Here is a 17882-nt window from a genome sequence, read left to right as displayed (position 1 = left end):
ACCTCCTGTAATGAAGTCTGGTGCCTCTGAAGCACATGGCCAGAGCAAAAAAATAACTCAAGACAAATAATATTTGTAAAGTCGCTTAATTATTACTGGTGACAAGCAAGAAGACCCCCCTCTTGGGCAGGTCTTTTCACAATTGTGCTAGAAGGCAGCGCACAAACCCAATGAAAGCTCAGTACAGTTATATCGATATGATAGCACTGGCAGGAATGGATTAAGACATTTTTTAAAATAATTTATTTTTAACAAGAGGCACGCTGAAATTGTGTCCAGTACAGTACGTGCATGCTCTGTCTAGCGGAAGTAGGAAAAAGAAACACTTCCAAATGAAACCGTATCTGTGGTACGAGGCCGGTTTCATTGTGCACAGCCGGAAACTCATCCGACCTTGAGCTGGGTCCGGGCCATTTTTACGAAGAACTCATCAGGATTCTTCTCCAAGGCTTTCTTGCGCAGAGCACGGAGGGTGTTTCTTTTCCTACGGTAGTCTCTGAAAAACAGAAAGGACAAGTTTTAGAAGCTCCCCCTCCCCCTCACAGCTAGGTTTCCATCTTTACACTAAATCAAGAATCGCCTACCATTTAAATATATATATGTAGATATTTGAAGATAAATTGCCTTGTGGCGTTTTTGTTTTTTTTGTTTTTTAAATCGTGCTGCAGTTGTGGAATTCCCTTCCGGAAGCAGTTTGTCGAGTGACATCATTTTTGCAGTTCCGTAAATATTTAGGGCTCCTTTTACAAAGGTACGCTAGGGCTGTAATGCGCAGAATAGCGCACGCTAGATCTTAACGCCAGCACTGAGAGGGCGTTAGTTCTAGAAGCGTAGCGCGCAGTAATTTCCTGCGTGCGCTAAAAACGCTAGCGCACCTTAGTAAAAGGAGCCCTTAAAGGTATATTCCTTTTCAATTTGTTTTCTCTTTATGAGTAATAGGATGGGCTTCTTTATTGTACTGTGCATGTTTTACTGTAATCCGCACAGATTTTGGAATGTGCAGGATATCCAAAAGGAGGAGACCGTGACTCACCGGGACCCCGAGGGAGAGACACCGTACTACACCAAGGACACGGACCTGAGACAGAGGAGGTTACTGAGGAAAGGGAAGTCTGCTATTGTGGTGGGAGACTCGATCTTGAGAGAGGTGGATAGTCACGTGGCTGGAGGAAGGGAGGACCGGCTGGTGACTTGTCTCCCGGGGGCCAAGACACGAGATATCACTGATAGGATCGAGAGGATCCTGGACGGAGCAGAGACAGAGGAGACTTCGGTGATAATCCACGTCGGAACGAATGATGTGAGCCGGAGGAACTTCAGCATGGCCACACTGACTGACCAGTTCAGGGTCTTGGGACGAAAGCTGAAGCGGAGTACCCGGAGGATAGCATTCTCAGAGATCCTGCCTGTACCGAGAGCAGATGCAAAAAGACAGGCAGATCTTCAGGCTGTGAATGCATGGTTGAGGAGATGGTGCCAGGAGGAGGGCTTCCACTTTGTGAGGAACTGGACGTCCTTCTGGGGAAAGAGTAAGCTCTACCGGCGGGACGGCCTGCACCTGAGCACTGCGGGAACCAGACTACTGGCAGCCAATGTGAAGAAGGAGATCGAGAGGGCTTTAAACTGAGGAGAGGGGGAAAGCCGACAGCTGATCTGATGTTGACGCTTCGGACAACAGTATCTAGAACAGATGCTGAACGGGCTGACTGCAAGGAGGAAGCAGAGAGACCGGTGGATCTCATGCTCAGACAGCGAGGGAAACATCAGGTAAGGGGAGCTTGCTGGGAGGAGACTAAGGGGCATGGAGACGCAAGGGGACTGGGTGGCACGAGGGCAAAAGCTGAGGGCAATATAGAGGTGCCACAAGGCGAGGGGGATCAAATGGAGGCCCAAGGGATGATAGCCCAAGAGGGGGCCGGTAGGGCTAGAAAACCCAGAGGAAAAGCGAGAAAGTGGGGTGCCGGGAATGTGGGGAAACCGAAAGCTACGAGGGTAAAGGCTGAGGGAAAAGCAGAAGCACAGGGAACAGGAGACCTGCCCGAAATTCAAGGGGAGGCGGCCCAGGTAAATACAGAGGTGGAGGAAAAACGACGGGACCTACGGTGCTTATACGCAAATGCAAGAAGCCTCATGGCCAAGATGGGTGAACTAGAGGTCGTGGCCAAGGGGGAGGACCTGGATATAATTGGAATTACAGAAACATGGTGGACAGAGGAGAATCAATGGGATGTGGCGCTGCCGGGGTACAAGCTCTACAGGAGGGACAGGACCCACAGGAAGGGGGGAGGCTTAGCACTATATATAAAGGACTCTATCTACTCAATCGGGATGGATATGGCAACAAAGGCAGAAGGGCTGGAATCACTATGGGTCAAATTGCCGGGAAACAAGGGAGCAGGTATTAAACTGGGGCTGTACTATCGCCCACCTGGTACGCCGGAAGGAGTCGGACACGACTTGGAAGCTGAACTGAGACAAGAATGCAGGACTGGAAGGGTAACAGTGATGGGGGACTTCAACTACCCGGGGATTGACTGGAGTACGGGTCACTCCAACTGCGCTAGGGAAACGGGATTTGTAGAAGCTGTGAGAGACTGCTTCATGGAGCAACTAGTCAGGGAACCAACGCGAGGGAGTGCTACTCTTGACCTCATCCTAAACGGATTAGGTGGGCCTGCAGGAGGGGTAGAAGTGGGAGGACCACTAGGCAACAGTGACCACAATGCGATCAGATTCACATTAGAAAGGGGGACACCCACAGTAAGGAGGACCGCAACAACTGCGCTCAACTTCAGGAAAGGGAACTATGCAGCTATGAGGGAAATGGTAGGGAGGAAGCTCAGAAACACCCTTAGGATGGAGACTGTAGGAAGCGCCTGGACCCTATTCAAGGACACCCTGCAGGAAGCACAAAGAATGTACGTCCCCAGTTTCAAAAAAGGCGGCAAGAACAAACGATCAAAGGACCCGGTTTGGATCTCAACAGAAGCAAAGAGGGCAATAAATGACAAAAGAGTATCCTTCCGGAGATGGAAAAAGGACCCAACGGAGGAAAACCACCAGGCGCACAGGAAATGCCAAAAGGAATGCCACCGGGAGGTTAGAAAAGCAAAAGGAAATTACGAAGAGGGGCTGGCCAGGGAGGCGAAGAACTTCAAGGCATTCTTCAGTTATGTAAAGGGGAAGCGACCAGCGAGAGAGGAGGTGGGGCCGTTGGACGATGGGGACAAGAAGGGAGTGATTAAGGAGGATAAAGAGGTAGCTGAGAGGTTGAACACGTTCTTCTCGTCGGTTTTCACAAGAGAAGACACATCTAACATACCGGATTCAGAGGAGCTCATAAGTGGGGAACAGGCTGAAAAATTGGAACACATAGAGGTAAGTAAGGAGGATGTCCTCAAACAGATAGACAGGTTAAAATGCGGCAAATCGCCGGGCCCGGACGGGATCCACCCAAGGGTCCTGAAGGAACTAAAACAAGAAATAGCGGGCACAATCCAGCATGTTTGCAACCTATCCTTGAAAACTGGAGAGGTACCAGAGGACTGGAAACTGGCGAATGTCACACCTATCTTCAAGAAGGGATCGAGGGGTGACCCCGGGAACTACAGGCCGGTGAGCCTGACTTCAATTATAGGGAAGATGGTGGAAGCTATGATCAAGGATGGTATTTGCGAGCACATCGAGAGAAATGGCCTATTGAGAACAAGCCAGCACGGATTCTGTAAGGGAAGGTCATGCTTAACGAACCTTTTGTACTTCTTTGAGGGAATAAACAGTCGGGTGGACAATGGGGAACCCATAGACATCATTTACCTCGACTTTCAAAAGGCTTTCGACAAGGTGCCACATGAAAGGCTGCTTAGGAAGCTGTGGAACCACGGGGTGGGAGGGGATGTACACAGATGGATCAAGCACTGGTTGTCGGGTAGACTACAGAGGGTCGGAGTAAAGGGGCAATATTCTGACTGGCGGGGAGTCACGAGCGGTGTGCCACAGGGATCGGTGCTGGGGCCGTTACTCTTCAACATATTTATCAACGACCTAGAAAAGGAGGCAAAGTGCGAGGTTATAAAATTTGCAGACGATACCAAACTGTGCGGCAGAGTTAGATCCAGGGAGGAATGTGAGGACCTGCAAAGGGACCTGGACAAGCTGGAAGACTGGGCAAACAAATGGCAAATGCGCTTTAACGTGGAAAAATGCAAGGTCATGCATATAGGGAAAAAGAACCCGTTGTTCAACTACAAACTGGGGGGGGCATTGCTGGGAAACAGCAGTCTAGAGAGAGACTTGGGTGTGCTGGTGGATGCATCACTGAAGCCATCTGCACAGTGCGCAGCAGCCTCGAAAAAAGCCAACAGGATGCTGGGCATCATAAAGAGGGGCATAACAACCAGGACGCGGGAAGTCATCATGCCATTGTATCGAGCGATGGTGCGTCCACATCTGGAATACTGCGTTCAATATTGGTCGCCGTACCTCAAGAAGGACATGGCGGTACTTGAGAGAGTCCAAAGGAGAGCAACGAAACTGGTAAGAGGGCTGGAACACTGCCCATACGCCGAGAGGTTGGATAGGCTGGGGCTCTTCTCTCTGGAAAAAAGGAGGCTCAGGGGAGATATGATAGAGACCTTTAAGATCATGAGGGGCATAGAGAGGGTGGACAGGGAGAGATTCTTCAGGCTGAAGGGGTCAACAGGCACGAGGGGGCATTCGGAGAAACTGAAGGGAGATAGGTTCAAAACAAATGCAAGGAAGTTTTTTTTTACCCAAAGGGTCGTGGACACCGGGAATGCGCTACCGGAGGAGGTGATCAGGCAGAGTACGGTACAGGGATTCAAACAGGGATTGGACAGATTCCTGAGGGATAAAGGGATTGTGGGATACTGAGAGAGGTGCTGGGATGTAACACAGGTAGAAAGCTAACCAGGTAATAAGTACAGAAACACAACAGGTCGTGCATGTGCAAGACCAGAGGGTTAGGACTTCAATGGGAAGATAGGACAAATGGGAAACCAAGGTGGCAAAGGGGCCCCTTCTAGGATTCAGACAGGTCGTGACCTGTTTGGGCCGCCGCGGGAGCGGACTGCCGGGCAGGATGGACCTATGGTCTGACCCGGTGGAGGCACTGCTTATGTTCTTATGTTCTTATGTTCACAGTTAATATTTTCTTTTCCAAAAATATACATCAGAGGGGGGGTGGGGGGGTGTTTCAATGGCAGGCAGGCAGGCTGGCATCGGAGTGGGGGTTTCAATGGCAGGCAGGCAGGTTGGCATCGGGGGGTGGGGTGGTTTAGATGGAAACATGCTACGCAGGGGGATGGGAGGCAGGCAGGATGCCATCGGGGGAGAGGGGGGCTTTCAATGGAAGGGGGATGGGAGGCAGGCAGCAGGCTGGCATCGGAGGGGTTTGAGGGGAGGAAGAAGGCACAGAGGGCACTAAGGACAAAGAAAGGGGCACTGGGGGAATATGGACATTGGAAGGGGCACTAAGGACATAGGAAGGAGGCACTGAGGGCACTAAGGACACAGGGAAATTCACAGACAGAAAAAATTACAGACAGGCAGCGTGCAAGGAGAGAGAGACAAAGAAAAAAAATGCCCAGACAGACAGACATCTACTTTAGCACCCGTTAATGTAACGAGCTTAAAGACTAGTAAATAAAACCTTAGAACATGTTTCTCCTCCTGCAACCAGGAAAGAGAGGCACCCCACCCCCCGGAAGAGAGAAAGATGAGAGAGAGCTTCCCCTACCCCGATCCCACATCAGAGTGAGAAATAATAAAGGATTCTCCCGTACAGAAGTTTAAAAAACTGAAATCCAATTTTCTGGTAGAATTTGAAGTTGTTTACGACGTTAGCGCAATTTAAATTCAGGCTCATGCGTTCGTTCATTCTACACAACATGGAAAACCCTGAACAGGAATAAGAACATAAGAATTGCCATACTGGGACAGGTCTATGAAGTCCAGTATCCTGTCCAAAACAATGGCCAAGTAAAGCACCTGGCTAGATCCCAAGTAGTACAACATATATGCTGCTTCTCCTAGGAATAAGTAGTGGATTTCCTCAAGCCATCTCAATAACGGCCAATGGATTTCTCTTTTAGGAAGGTAATGTTAAGATTTTCCATGCACAATGGATGCGAACATGGTTTACCGTTACCAGCAGTTCTCCTTTCAGAGGACTAGAAGCTTATATTTCCTTTTGACAGGGTAATGGTTAAACAGTGGATAATTTTAGGGTTACCAGACATGTCCTCTTTTTAGAGGACTGTCTAGGTGCCCAGAGGGATTTCAGAAACTCAGCAGGTTTGTCTAGATTTTTGGAAGGCACCGAGCTCGGGACCGTGTCTGGATGTCCTCTGGGCATGCGCGGACATCGATGAGATGATGTCACACACATGCTTGCATGCATTTGCAAAGGACATCCAGACACAGTCCCGAGCTTGGGGAAAGAGACATGTGGTTCACATATGGTTCTTGGGGGGGGGAGGGGAGGGCCGAGGAGGGAGGGCCAAGTGTACTCCTTTTTCTGTTTAAAAGAGGAAATCCGGTAACCTTAGCTATTCTTATTTGGTATCTATCAACTCAACAAAAACAAGTATGCCAGGAAAACACCTCACTCGAGTTCCTTCTTCTCTATGATCTTTAAAATGTTGCTCTGTCAAATTTAACCTCTGGCTGAACTTCATGCTCGATCAATGCACACGGGAGATCAAATCTGCTAGGTCGAATACCAGTAATGGCCCCGATAGGAGCCCTTCTTACCTCATCCAAAGAAATTGAAGGTCGGCGGTAGAATCGGGGGACATCTTTCACTAAGCTGCAGCAAGGACTACCGCGTTTCCCCGAAAATAAGACAGTGTCTTATATTCATTTGGGACCCAAAAAAGACACTAGGTCTTATTTTCGGGTAGGGCTTATTTTTTTCATGTACATGATCATCTCTTCCTTCCTCTCCTTCACCCCAATTCTTCCTCGTTGCTTTTCCCCACATGTGCAACATCTTTCCTCCCCTCTCACCCATCCCCTTGTGCCTTCCCTCTGCATCATCTTTCTATCCATCCATCCCTCCCATCCCTTGTGCAGCAGAACCCTTGAGTATCCACCGCGCAGCCGAACCCCTGCTGACCCTCCATTCTTCCTTCCCAACTGATTGCGACCATAAATACCTTCCAGTAGGCCAGCAGCACTCACAGGCTGCCTCACGGCCTTCTCGCTGGGGCCTTCTGTGCCACGTTACTGATGATGTCATCAGTACATAGAAGGCCCCAGCCTGTGAGTGCTGCTTGGCCACGCTTCTCTGCCGGAAGGTATTTATGGTCGCGGTCGGCTGGGATCGGTTGGGAGGGAAGGATGGAGGGGCAGCCTATGACTAGCACTTATTTTCGGGGAAACACGGTAGTATACGCTTGCCATACCTTTAAAGGGCTTCCAATGGGACACACCAGTGACGCAGTAAGGGAGGGGACAAAGGAGACAGTCCGCCCTAGGCAGCCCTCCTCCTCTCCGACCCCCACCTCCACTTCCCCCATACCTCTAGTTGAAGGTGTTGTTCAGGCGGTCAACAACGTGCTCTTCGCGAAACAGTCGGCTCTCCCGCTGATATCACTTCCTGCCGCTGTGCACAGGAAGTGATGTCAGAGGGAGCGCAGATGAGGTCGCAAGAAGCACGTTGTTGACCGTCGCGAGCAACTACGAGGGAAGGGAGGGGTGCAACGCAGCAGGCAGGGAGGGGTGCCACCACCCCGGGCACCTCTCCCCTCGCTACGCCACTGGGACGCACTGAAGCAAGTTCCAAATGTGCCCGTGCAAACAACACAATAGGGGAAAAAAAGGTTTTCATGTTTTTGGGAGGGCGCATGTCTGCGCTAATCATGCATTGATTAAATTGCAAGCCTAAGGCAGTCACTCGTAAGTTTGGTAATGGTCGCACACCCATGGCAACATGAGGGCATGATTATCAATTTAGAAAATCGGCCACTTTCTACTGCAGCTTTGTAAAAGGACCCCCTAAATCAGGGGTGTCAAAGTCCATCCTCGAGGGCCGCAATCCAGTCAGATTTTCAGGATTTCCCCAATGAATATGCATGAGATGTATTTGCATGCACTGCTTTCATTGTATGCTAATAGATCTCATGCATATTCATTGGGGAAATCTTGAAAACCCGACTGGATTGCAGCCCTCGAGGATGGACTTTGACACCCCCTGCCCTACATACTTTCTGCATCTGGGAAATATGGTTTAGGAAAACACCTTAAAAACATAGAGTTCTACCAGCCTTTACACTTACTCAGCCCGAAGCTTATAATCTTTCTTTTTCTCCAGAAGGCCCAATTTTTTCCGAGAGCTAGGCTGGAAAAAATAAAAGAAAAAAACATAAATGGAATTTGTGCTTTTTATATGGAATAAGTAGATGATCCAGAGAGAGGTTTTCTTCAAGGAGAGCTAGGAAAAAAAAAATGGCTCTTTGTCTCTGGCCCTTCAAATCTAGACGAGTACACACCTTGCACAATGGAACAACTTTTGGAACTGTGGCTATAACTGCCGGATAGGCTTTAACAGAAAATAACTACCCAAGATAATTGTTAATGTCCCCCTCACTCACTCTCCACAATCCAGATTGCAGAATGAACTGTTTGTCGGTCTAGTGAGAAAAAAAAAAACCCCAACAACCTTGTGAGCCTGGGCATCTAAATGGCAGATGAAATTCAGTATGGACAAGTGAGGCAGACACACTTTCTAATAGCTACATTATCAGTGGATGAGGATTACAGAAACAGGGCTGTATCCCCCGCCTTCTGGGTCTCCTCTGTGACCTATGCTCAGTAGCGGATCCCTAAGGGATGGTTGGACAGACTAGATAGGCCATATGGTCTTTATCTGCCTTCATTTCTCTCTGTTTCTAAATAGTGGCATCAGCACAGAGCTTGAGAGTCAGTAATGGTAACAATTCCTGCCCAGGCTTCCTATTGGATTGCACAGTACCGAGGTCTGTGAGTGCATATTGACACATAAATTATTATTGCTACTGTTTACTCCTGGGGGAATTATGTGTGGTACTGTATATTGTAGCAGTTTTACACAGAATTTCTCCATCCTAAGAGCTGAAATTTCCTCCTGCCTTCCCCACACTCCTCAATGACACACTCACCTTTTGTCTCCCTCCCCCCTCCCCCCCCCCCAATGGTGCATTCACATTTCTCTGCCCTCCTCTCCACATACATAGACACTGCGTGGCAGGAAGAGGCGGACGTGAACCACTGCACATCAGGTCACCACTTCCTCCTCTGCTGGTTTTGACCGGACAACTTATGTGAAGTGCAGGACCCCCGCGGTTCACCTGAACAGTCTGGTCTAAGTTAGTATAGAAGGAGGAAGTGACCTGATGTGCAGCAGCGGTTCACTTCCTCGTCCTTCTGCCATGTGACCTTTGAGGTGGAGGGGGGAGTGAGACCCAGTGCCGGCACTATGCAGAATTCTGCGCTGAAACAGTTGCGCAGAATTTCCCCAGGACTGTATTGTTACAACTGATGCCTGCATGCTTTGGCTAAGAGGGGTGAGGAGGTGGATGAGAGCGAGGGAGCGGAGGCATGCTATTTCATTATCGTCTAGGATCATGTGAATTTTTAAGCCTGTATAGGTATGTTGCAACTCACAAAATGGAAGATTAGATTCGAAAATGGAGTCATATTGGAAAAGAAATTGGAAAGAATGGGCCTCATTCTACTATTTTTGGACAAAGGAGTTATTTTCTGTTTTAAATGTTTCAGGTAGGCTTCCTTTTACTTAACAACATGTATTCTTTAAGATCCTTTAAATCATACAGCCAGCTGTACAAAATGTCATGCTAAATTAAAATAAAAAATACATAAAAGTGAGATACATAAGAAAGAAAGTTGAGTTTCAAACAGAAGATGCCACCCAGAAAAAAAGGATCTTGAAGGCACTATGGCCCAATGTGCTGAAATTCTTTGCTTAAAGCACGGTAGCAGCAAAAATTAAAAAAAGCCAAATTAAAATGTTAAGTATTATTAAGAAAGGAATGAAGTAAAAATATTAAAGTGCCTCTGTATTGCCCCATGGTGCCTCTGGGCTTTTGTGTATTAGCTACAGTTCTGGTTTGAAATAGCAGAATTATGAAAGACTCAGAGAAGAGCAATCAGAATTAACTTGATGGAACAACTCCTATGAGAAAAAGCTACACCCCCCCCCCCCCCCGAGTTACAGACACCAGACTTAAGTATGACTCATACTTAAGAACGTGGTCGCAGCTTCATTTGATTTCACTGAGCAGTCTTCCCAGTGGCATAGACTCCTACACTTCTCCTGTAGCAGATTCAGGAATGATGCATGGCCACATTAAGAACAGTGAGTGGTTGTGCATGCTGTACTTCAGAGCAATGGTTCCCAACCCTGTCCTGGAGAACCACCAGCCAGTTGGGTTTTCGAGATAACACTAATGAATATGCATGAGAGAGATTTGCATATAATGGAGGTGCCAGGCATGCATATTCATCAGGGCTGTCCAGAAAATCTGACTGGCTGGTGGTCCTCCAGGCCAGGGTGGGGAACCACTGCTTTAGAGGGAACTTGGCCCTTTTGCCAGCAAAAGTAAGCAGCAGGAACCTTAAGTTCCGAGTTACGTACAAATCCGACTTAAGAACAGCTGTAAAAATGTAACTCGTCCTTAACCCGGGGACTGCCTCTAAACAGGTCCTTGTTTTGCACCTGGGGCAATGTAGGGTTCAGTGAGTTGCCCAGAGACCCTCCATGAACCCATCTGAACACAGCCTAAACTTCGTGAGCCACAGCAACCGTGCAGGAGCCTCTGAACCTTTTTTTTTTTGGGGGGGGGAGGGAGTTTACCTGCGACCTCTCCCTGTGGCTCTTCTGGTGGGACTTTAACGCTTTCCTGAACGCCGCCGCCATCTCGCCGAAGTGTCTGCTCGCCCGTAAGGAAGAGAACCAAGAAGTCGGACGTCCCCAGCCGGCAGCCACCGCGTGCCAAGCCTCGCTCTGCCTTGCCTTCCGGGTGGCTCGGCCAATGAGCAAACGCTTCCTGGGGAGCGAAGCGAGGCTTGGCACGCGCCGCTGGCGTTCTGCGTCATCAGAACACAGCGTTGGCCCACGTGGGTGGCTGTAAAGTTCCATGGCAGCAAATTTTCAGTGCAAACTACCCATTATTTCTCTATTTGATTTCTTTTCTCCTTTCCTTCTAACTTTTCACATCTTTTATAACTATTCAATTAGTTAATAAAAACACATTATTGGAATCCATTCCTTCATTGTTGTATGTTGTCACTGTACTTTCCATGTATCAGGATGATGCCAATGCAGGATTGGTAAACTAGCATCCTTGGATATACTTATATCCATCCATAAGGGTAGGAGACCTTTCAAAAATTGAACACTAGTATCTGACTTATATAAAGCATTTTCCCCAGTACTGCCACTTCTTCAAAATACAGTAAAACCTTGGATTGCAAGTCAAGCAAAACGTTTTATTTAACTTGATATACAAGCAATGTCTTGCAATACAAGTACATACAGAATACACACATCACAATTGAGCCGATGGTCCTTCTCTCTCTGACGCTGTGGGAGTGTAGTGATTGTTCTACGCAATATGCGACGAAAAGGGCAAACAATGCTAGGAATGATAAAGAAGGGGGATCACAAACAGATCGGAGAAGGTTATCATGACGCTGTACCAAGCCATGGTACGCCCTCACCTGGAGTACTGCGTCCAGCACTGATCACGGTACATGAAGAAGGGCACGGTACTACTCAAAAGGGTCCAGAGAAGAGCGACTAAGATGGTTAAGGGGTTGGAGGAGCTGCCGTATTGCGAAAGATTAGAGAAACTGGGCCTCTTCTCCCTCGAACAGAGGAGATTAAGAAGGGACATGATCATAACATTCAAGGTACTGAAGGGGATAGACTTAGTAGATAAGGACAGGTTGTTTACCTTCTCCAAGGTAGGGAGAACGAGAGGGCACTCTCTAAAGTTGAAAGGTGATAGATTGCATACAAATGTAAGGAAGTTCTTTACCCAGAGAGTGGTGGAAAACTGGAATGCTCTTCTGGAGTCTGTCATAGGGGAAAAACACCCTCCAGGGATTCAAGACAAAGTTAGACAAGTTCCTACTAAACAAGGATGTACACTGGTACGGCAAGTCTCAGGGCGCTGGTCTTTGACCATAAGGGCTGCCGCATGAGCGGACTGCTGGGCGTGATGGACCACTGATCTGACCCAGCAGCGGCATCTCTTATGTTATTATGTTCTAAACGAGCAAGGTCTTGCAATACGAGTACATACAGTATACACACATCACATCACAACTGAGCCAATGGTTCTTCTCTCTCTGACGCGAGAGTGTAATGACTGTTTTAAACAAGCAAAGACTTGCAATACGAGTACATACAGTATACACACATCACAACTGAGCCGATGGTTCTCTCTCTGATGCTACAGGAGTGTAGTGACTGTTCTAAATAAGCAATACGAGTACATACAGAATACATCACAACTGAGCCAATGGTTCTTCTCTCTCTGACGCGAGAGTGTAGTGACTGTTTTAAATGAGGGAGGTCTTGCAATAGAAGTACATACAGTATACACACATCACAACTGAGCCGATGGTCCTTCTCTCTCTGACGCTGTGAGAGTGTAGTGACTGTTCTAAACGAGGGAGGTCTTGCAATAGAAGTACATATAGTATACACACATCACAACTGATGGTTCTCTCTCTGACGCTACGGGAGTGTAGTGACTGTTCTAAATAAGCAAAGTCTTGCAATATGAATACATACAGTATACATGCATCACATCGCTACAACTGAGCCAATGGTTCTCTCTGACGCTGTAGGAGTGTAGTGACTGTTCTAAATAAGCAAAGTCTTGCAATACGAGTACATACAGAATACATCACAACTGAGCCGATGGTCCTTCTCTCTCTGACGCTGTGGGAGTGAAGAGACTGTTCTAAACGAGGGAGGTCTTGCAATACAAGTACATACAGTATACACACATCACAACTGAGCCGATGGTTCTCTCTCTGACGCTACGGGAGTGTAGTGACTGTTCTAAATAAGCAAAGTCTTGCAATATGAATACATACAGTATACATGCATCACATCACTACAACTGAGCCAATGGTTCTCTCTGACACTGTAGGAGTGTAGTGACTGTTCTAAATGAGCGAGGTCTTACAATACAAGTACGTATAGTATTTTGTATTAAAGTTTTTGGGGTTGTGGAACAAATTGTCTGAGTTTCCATTATTTCCTATGGGGAAATTTGCTTTGACATACGAGTGCTTTGGATTACAAGCATGCATCTGGAACAAATTATGCTCGCAAACCAAGGTTTTACTGTACTGTAATCTCAATGTCTGCATCCTGAGATAAAGGATCTTTTTTACATCCCAGGCTATTTTGTCTAACTCTTCAAAAACTGAACGTTCTTTATCACCGAATGATAATATTGTTTCTATTGCAGCATTCCTCACTTCCTCTACTTCAGACTGGAAAGTTGATCAGTGCTTTCAGTGTCTTTAAGATTTGTTAGGGCCAAACACGCAGCCTGTTGTACTTGGGTATCACTGTATGATAAAACATCAGTAATAATAAAGAACTGCCTTTTGTCTAAATTTCTTATTTCTGGCAGACTTAGATATGCACAAAAAAAGTGGAATGAAACCAAAATTAACTTTGTCAATTCAATTGCACTGATAGATCATAAATGGAGGAAGGCAAAACCTCAGACCGTATTGCTGCTTCTCATAACAGCCAAAAGCTATTGACAAATGCAATGTTATGGTTTTAATCATTGGTCCGCCTCCATCTTTTTTATATCCTATATAATAATACCCTTAGCGCGCATGTGCACTTCAATCTTCGTGGCTCCATGCGTCCGCAGCTCCGTAGCCGGCAGAGAAATTGTAAAGCAGAGAAGTTGGTAAAGCGTGCAGTGCATGCTCGATTTGCTGCGAGTGGCAGTCTACGTTGCTGAAACAAGGCTGCCCTGTGAACTTCTAAAAGCTAAGTTACCATTTCATATTCTGCTCTTTTCACTGGTTTTCAGCATTATATCTGCTTAATTTCTCTTCTCCTCCCTGTTTCTTACTAAAAAAAAAAAATATAAAAAAGCACAAAAAAATCCTTCTCTTTCCTCTGTTAAATCTTATATTCTTCTTCCTGCAGTTTTGTTTAAAATACTGTGTTTTAGGTGGTATAGAGCCTATATTTCTGGTGTCTGTGGCTCAGGGGGACTAAAGTAGGGAAAATCCTGTTATAAATCCTGTGTTTTAGGGTAGCACTGATAGAACCTGCGTTTTGTTTAAAATACTGTGTTTTAGGTGGTATAGAGCCTATATTTCTGGTGTCTGTGGCTCAGGGGGACTAAAGTAGGGAAAATCCTGTTATAAATCCTGTGTTTTAGGGTAGCACTGATAGAACCTGCGTTTTTGTTTAAAATACTGTGTTTTAGGTGGTATAGAGCTGATATTTCTGGTGCCTGTGGCTCAGGGTGACTAAAGTAGGGAAAATCCTGTTATAAATCCTGTGTTTTAGGGTAGCACTGATAGAACCTGCATTTTTGTTTAAAATACTGTGTTTTAGGTGGTATAGAGCCTATATTTCTGTCTTACCAGTATTCAGCCATTGTTTTCTGCTGATTAGGTGGAGAAGGGAGGGGTTCTGTTTTACTTCTAAGGTTAATTGCATTATCTTTGGGACATTGCTGAAACAAGGCTGCCCTGTGAACTTCTAAAAGCTAAGTTACCATTTCATATTCTGCTCTTTTCACTGGTTTTCAGCATTATATCTGCTTAATTTCTCTTCTCCTCCCTGTTTCTTACTAAAAAAAAAATATAAAAAAGCACAAAAAAATCCTTCTCTTTCCTCTGTTAAATCTTATTTCTTCTTCCTGCAGTTTTGTTTAAAATACTGTGTTTTAGGTGGTATAGAGCCTATATTTCTGCCTTACTAGTAGTCTTACTTATAGTCCCACCAACCCCAGGGACCACTATTCATATATAGAGACCCATATAATCAGGACTTCACAACCAATCAAGATGACCTTTATTCTATGCAATCACTGTGGTGCTTTAATTCCAAGACATACTATTTGGAGGCTTAAGGCTTGCCCCATCTGTCTTCAACTTGCCAGTATTAAGGAGGAGCTCTGCAAACTTAAACAGGAATTGAATACAATTAAAGCAGCTTCCATCACTCCACAAAATCATACCAACTTACCACCTCTACCTCAAAGAATAAAACAGCCCAGGAATAAATGGGTCACAGTAGGCTCAGGAAGACTGCGACATGTAACACAGAAACATCCACCTTCACTAATATTACCTCTACAGAATTCCTTCGCTCCACTAGTGCACTGCGATACTCAGGAAAACAGAAGGGAGGTGGGACTGGAACCAATGAAGGAAACTCAAGAGAACAAGAGCACCCTAAGTACAAATAAAAAAGCCAAAAACAGAAAACTATTACTGTTGGGGGATTCCATCATCAGAGGCATTAACCTTGGAACACAGGGCGAGGAGTCCAAAATAGTGAAATGTCTTCCAGGATCCTCAGCTACCAGGAGTTCCAGGCAAATACTGACTATAGTTAAGGAAGAAACTAAGGATTTTAACACTGATGTTGTTATCCATCTGGGAACAAATGACCTGGCCAACAACTCCACACTTGCAGCACAGAAAGCTTTTCGGGAGCTTGGTGAGGGCGTGAAACCTTTTGTAAAGACTTTAGCTTTTTCTGAAATACTGCCTGCATATGGAAAAGGAGAGCAAAGAGTGAAAAACACAGAGGACTTTAATAGATGGCTCAGAGCCTGGTGTCATCAAGAAGGCTTCAGGTACATAGGAGGATGGGGAAATACATGGAAGGACAAGAAGCTATATTGCACTGATGGGCTACATATTACTACAGCAGGAAAAAGAAACCTTGCAGAGAAATTTAGACAATATTTTTCCAGGCATTTAAACTAGAAGGTGGGGGTGGTGTATGTACGAAGGACAATTATAAAGACCACCCCCGGCAAAAGAAAAGATGTGATAGTAGTAAAGGCTGCAACATAAGCAATATCAGCAACTCATTTCTTAGTATTGCAACGGAAAGTGAAACGACACAAAAATCCATACGAAGAAGGAGATTATCGCTGAAAAATAGCTGGAAAGCGATGACCACAAATGCTCGCAGTCTAAGCAACAAAGTTCATGATCTGCAAGCCCTGATATTAGAGGCAGATCTAGATATTGTTGCTATCACAGAGACATGGTTCAGTGAATCACATGGATGGGATGCAAACATACCGGGATATAATCTTTTTAGGAAGGACAGAGATGGTCATAAAGGTGGAGGAGTAGCTCTCTATGTAAAGATCAATATCCAAGCGACCGAAATGCAAGGGACCTGGGGAGAGGAAGAAGCGATATGGATTGCTCTGAAAAGAGAAGATGGAACTTCTATCTACGTGGGTGTAGTCTACAGCCCTCCGACTCAATCGCAGCAAATTGATAAGGATCTGATTGTGGATATCCAAAAGTTTGGAAGGAAAGAGGAGGTTCTGCTGTTGGGAGATTTCAACCTGCCGGATGCGGACTGGAATGTTCCGTCTGCGGAATCGGAAAGAAGTAGGGAGATTGTGGATGCCTTTCAAGAGGCTCTGCTCAGACAAATGGTGACGGAACCCACAAGGGAAAAAGCGATATTGGATCTGGTCCTCACAAATGGAGAGAGTATCTCTAATGTTCGAGTGGGTGCTCACCTGGGTAGTAGCGATCATCAAACGGTTTGGTTTGATATAACGGCTAAAGTGGAGAGCGGCCGCACGATACTTAAAGTCCTAGATTTCAAACGTACGGACTTTAATGCAATGGGAAAGTACCTGAAGAAAGAGCTGTTAGGATGGGAGGACATAAGAGAAGTGGAAAGACAGTGGTCTAAGCTGAAAGGAGCGATAAAAATGGCTACGGACCTTTATGTGAAGAAAATCAATAAAAACAAAAGAAAAAGGAAGCCGATATGGTTCTCCAACCTAGTGGCTGAGAAAATAAAGGCGAAAGAGTTGGCGTTCATGAAATATAAAAAAACCCAAGAAGAGGAGAGCAGAAAGGACTACAGGGTGAAACTGAAAGAAGCCAAGAGAGAGATACGTTTGGCGAAGGCACAGGCGGAAGAACAAATGGCTAAAAATGTAAAAAAGGGAGATAAAAATTTTTTCAGATATATTAGTGAAAGGAGGAAGATAAAAAATGGAATTGCTAGGCTAAAAGATGCTGGGAACAAATATGTGGAGAGTGATGAGGAGAAAGCAAATGTGCTAAACAAATACTTCTGTTCTGTGTTCACAGAAGAAAATCCTGGAGAAGGACCGAGATTGTCCGGCAAAGTTACACGAGAAAATGGAGTAGATTCTGCGCCGTTCACGGAGGAGGGTGTTTATGAGCAACTTGAAAAACTGAAGGTGGACAAAGCGATGGGACCAGACGGGATCCATCCCAGGATACTAAGGGAACTCAGAGAGGTTCTGGCGAGTCCTATTAAAGACTTGTTCAACAAATCTCTGGAGACGGGAGTGATTCCTGGGGATTGGAGGAGAGCGGATGTGGTCCCTATTCATAAAAGTGGTCACAGGGATGAAGCAGGAAACTACAGGCCGGTGAGCCTCACTTCAGTTGTTGGAAAAATAATGGAAGTGTTGCTGAAAGAAAGGATAGTGTATTTCCTTGAATCTAATGGGTTACAGGATCCGAGGCAACATGGCTTTACAAAAGGTAAATCGTGCCAAACGAACCTGATTGAATTTTTTGATTGGGTGACCAGAGAGCTGGATCGAGGACATATGCTAGAT

At 46.0% G+C, this 17882-nt stretch overlaps 1 protein-coding gene across 1 annotated transcript in view; it reads right to left on the bottom strand.

Moving 5' to 3' along the window:
* UTP11 (UTP11 small subunit processome component) overlaps positions 1-11048 on the bottom strand; it is a 40749-nt gene extending 29701 nt beyond the window's left edge. The window contains exons 1-3 of the mRNA XM_033956245.1: positions 10877-11048; positions 8301-8362; positions 394-496 (exon numbers count right to left, since the gene is read on the bottom strand). Coding sequence (XP_033812136.1) covers positions 394-496; positions 8301-8362; positions 10877-10939 — 228 coding nt within the window. The 5' untranslated portion in view covers positions 10940-11048. The remainder of the gene's footprint in view (positions 1-393; positions 497-8300; positions 8363-10876) is intronic.
* Between the last annotated feature and the right edge of the window lie 6834 nt (positions 11049-17882).

Source organism: Geotrypetes seraphini, chromosome 8 (genome assembly GCF_902459505.1).
Source record: "Geotrypetes seraphini chromosome 8, aGeoSer1.1, whole genome shotgun sequence".
Lineage (NCBI taxonomy): Eukaryota > Metazoa > Chordata > Amphibia > Gymnophiona > Dermophiidae > Geotrypetes > Geotrypetes seraphini.
The sequence above is the reverse complement of the archived record's forward strand: the minus strand, read 5'-3'. Positions and strand labels throughout refer to the sequence as shown.